Below are 2469 nucleotides of genomic sequence, written 5' to 3' on the forward strand. Positions count from 1 at the left end.
ATGACCATCCCCGCGCATGCTGCAAATCTTCAGGCCCTCTGCTCGACTTTGGGCGACGACTTTATTTCGGGTGCTAAAGCAGCTCGCACGGGCCCACCTCGCCGCCCCCGCCCCCGCCCGCCCCCGCCCGGCAGGCCCGGCGCCGCTGGCTTCCCCCGCGCACCTCACGGGGCGCCATGACACCGCCTGCCAGGCGGCCTGCAGCAGTGCGGGACAACAGCTGCGGGATTCCTCGCCTCCCGACGGCCACGGCGCCGCCCCGCGGTCGAAGCTCGCAAAACCACGCACGTACCCGTCCACAGCTTACCGGACGCCCGCTCGCGCCGCCCGCGGACCCCTCTCCCGCCAAACCCGCCCCTCTCCTAGCCCCTCCAGGAAGCCGCCACACAGGCCTCGCCTCGCCTCGCACCAGCCCCCAAAAAGTAGAGGGCCGTTTCTGGGGCTCCCAGCCCATTCCCTATCGATTTCCCAACCCTTTTTTTCGGGGCGGTCGCATTTTTCTTTATTTGCCCACACTGGACGGGCGCTCCAGCGCTGCTGCTCGCACCGCCTGCTTTCGCTCTCGCCCCCCTCGCCGCTATGCCTCGTCCACGCTCCAGCATCTCCTCCATGCATCCCTCCGGCGCGGTGCGGCGCCCGACCGCTCGTCGGGCAGCCTGCTCGCCGCTGTGACTCTCGGCGTGCCGCTTCGGCTCCGCTGCCGTTGCGGAGGCGGCGCGGGCTGACCTGGGCGGGTTCCGCGCCGGATCATCGTTAAACGCGCCCCGCCCCCGACCACCTCGCGCCTCGCGCGGCGTGATCTCGGCGCGCGGCCGCTGCTGCTCGCAGGGCACGTCGGCGGCGCGCCCTCCGATGGACAGTCGGGCATCGAGAGGCCGGAGAAGGAGGGCGGGGGCGGCGCGGCGCCGCCAAAGCTGACCGGCGCGGAGCGGCGGGAGAGGGTCCTCTTCTACGTCGGCAGCGAGGCGGAGGGCGCGGCGTGGGACCCGCTCGACCGGGGCGCGCTCTTTGACGAGCGGACGCAGGCGGCGGAGTCGGCGCGCGCGGTGGCGGCGCTCGGGTACGCGGTGGTCGTTGCTGGCCCGATGGTCGAGTCGGCGGAGGGGACGGCGGCGGACGGGGTCCAGTACGTACACGCGGAGTGGGTCGTCCTCACCTCTCCGCCGCGCAGGCCCGGCACGCCCGCAATCTGTTGTGTTCACGCGGTGCTCTTCCTTGCCTTCCCCACACGTCTCCCCGCCCTCACGTTGGCGAGTTCACACAACAGCACAGCCCCGGGCCCGAGACGCACACGCACAGCCAGCCGAGAAGGGAGAGACGGCGACGGCAGTCCGAAGGCAGCACGCGGCCCCAGGACGGCGACTCCGAGGGCGGCCTCACGCGTGTTGACAGAACCATTGACAGAAAGACATTGACAGAAAGACACAACCCAGGCCCCAAGAGCGTGTTCTGCGCCCCGCAGGCGCGCCGGTGGAGGTGACGGTGCGCGCGCCGCTCGAGGACTTTTACAAGGGCGGCACGGTCCGCGCAAATGTGCGGCGGCGCGTCGTCTGCCGCGGCTGCCGCGGCCACGAGGCGCACCCACGCTGCAGCAGCTGCTCACGAAGCTGCCCCGCGGAGACCAAGGTGGTGCAGCGGCGGATGGGCCCGATGCTCATCAACGAGGAGGTGCAGGTGCCGTCCGAGCAGCTCTGCCGCGAGGAGGTCAAGACGCTGCACGCCGTCATCGAGCGAGGCGCCCCCGCCGCCGCCCCGCCGCCATTGCCGCCTCCGTCACCGCCGCCGCCACCCTCGAGCCTCGTCACCACCGTCTCCACCGCCGCCCTCGCCGCCACACCGCCCTTAGCTCACCCCCACCCCCATCCTTGCTGCCGTCGCCGCCACCTACCACGCCCCCGCCGCCCTCGCTGCCGCCTTGCCGCCCCCACCCTCATCCTTACCGAAGGAGACGCGGCGGCGACTCGCCTCCCCCTATCTCCCCCCACCTCCCCCATCTCTCGCCACCTAGGCGCCGAGGAAGACACGGCGGTCACGTTCGAGCGCTCGTCGGAGCAGTCGCCGGGCGAGGTGCAATCTCGGGGGGAGACTGCCCGAGATCGTGGTGCACCCGGGCGAGGCGCCGGCTCAGAACGCTCGTCTGGTGGCGCTGAGCGCGGTGCATGGCGCGATGCCACTGGCGGCCACACTGTCGCCGCATCGAGCGAGTCTCGGGCGAGGGCTCTTCTGGAGGGCCTCTCGGCCGAGATCACCCGAGATGACCCGAGCTTAGCTGCAGTGGCGGTCGGACGGGGAGATCACCCGAGATCACCCGAGAGTACCCGAGCTTAGGTGCCCGGGGACGTCCTCCTGCGGCTCCGATCGGAGGGCCACGCGGCTTTCACCCGACGCGGCGCCGACCTCGAGATGGATCTGCGCATCTCGCTGCGGCAGGCTGTCTGGGAGATATGGGGAGCTATGGGGAGATCTGGG

The 2469-nt window shown here is 71.3% G+C and overlaps 1 protein-coding gene across 1 annotated transcript in view; it reads left to right on the forward strand.

Moving 5' to 3' along the window:
- EMIHUDRAFT_468895 (hypothetical protein) overlaps positions 1–2469 on the forward strand; it is a gene marked incomplete at both ends in the record, with an annotated part of 3458 nt that continues 989 nt past the window's right edge. Inside the window, 5 exons of the mRNA XM_005779682.1 lie at positions 1–70; positions 135–206; positions 829–1230; positions 1463–1873; positions 2009–2067. Of these exons, the coding sequence (XP_005779739.1) occupies positions 1–70; positions 135–206; positions 829–1230; positions 1463–1873; positions 2009–2067 (1014 nt within the window). The remainder of the gene's footprint in view (positions 71–134; positions 207–828; positions 1231–1462; positions 1874–2008; positions 2068–2469) is intronic.

The sequence above is a fragment of the Emiliania huxleyi genome (assembly GCF_000372725.1).
Source record: "Emiliania huxleyi CCMP1516 unplaced genomic scaffold EMIHUscaffold_229, whole genome shotgun sequence".
In the NCBI taxonomy this organism is placed as follows: domain Eukaryota; phylum Haptophyta; order Isochrysidales; family Noelaerhabdaceae; genus Emiliania; species Emiliania huxleyi.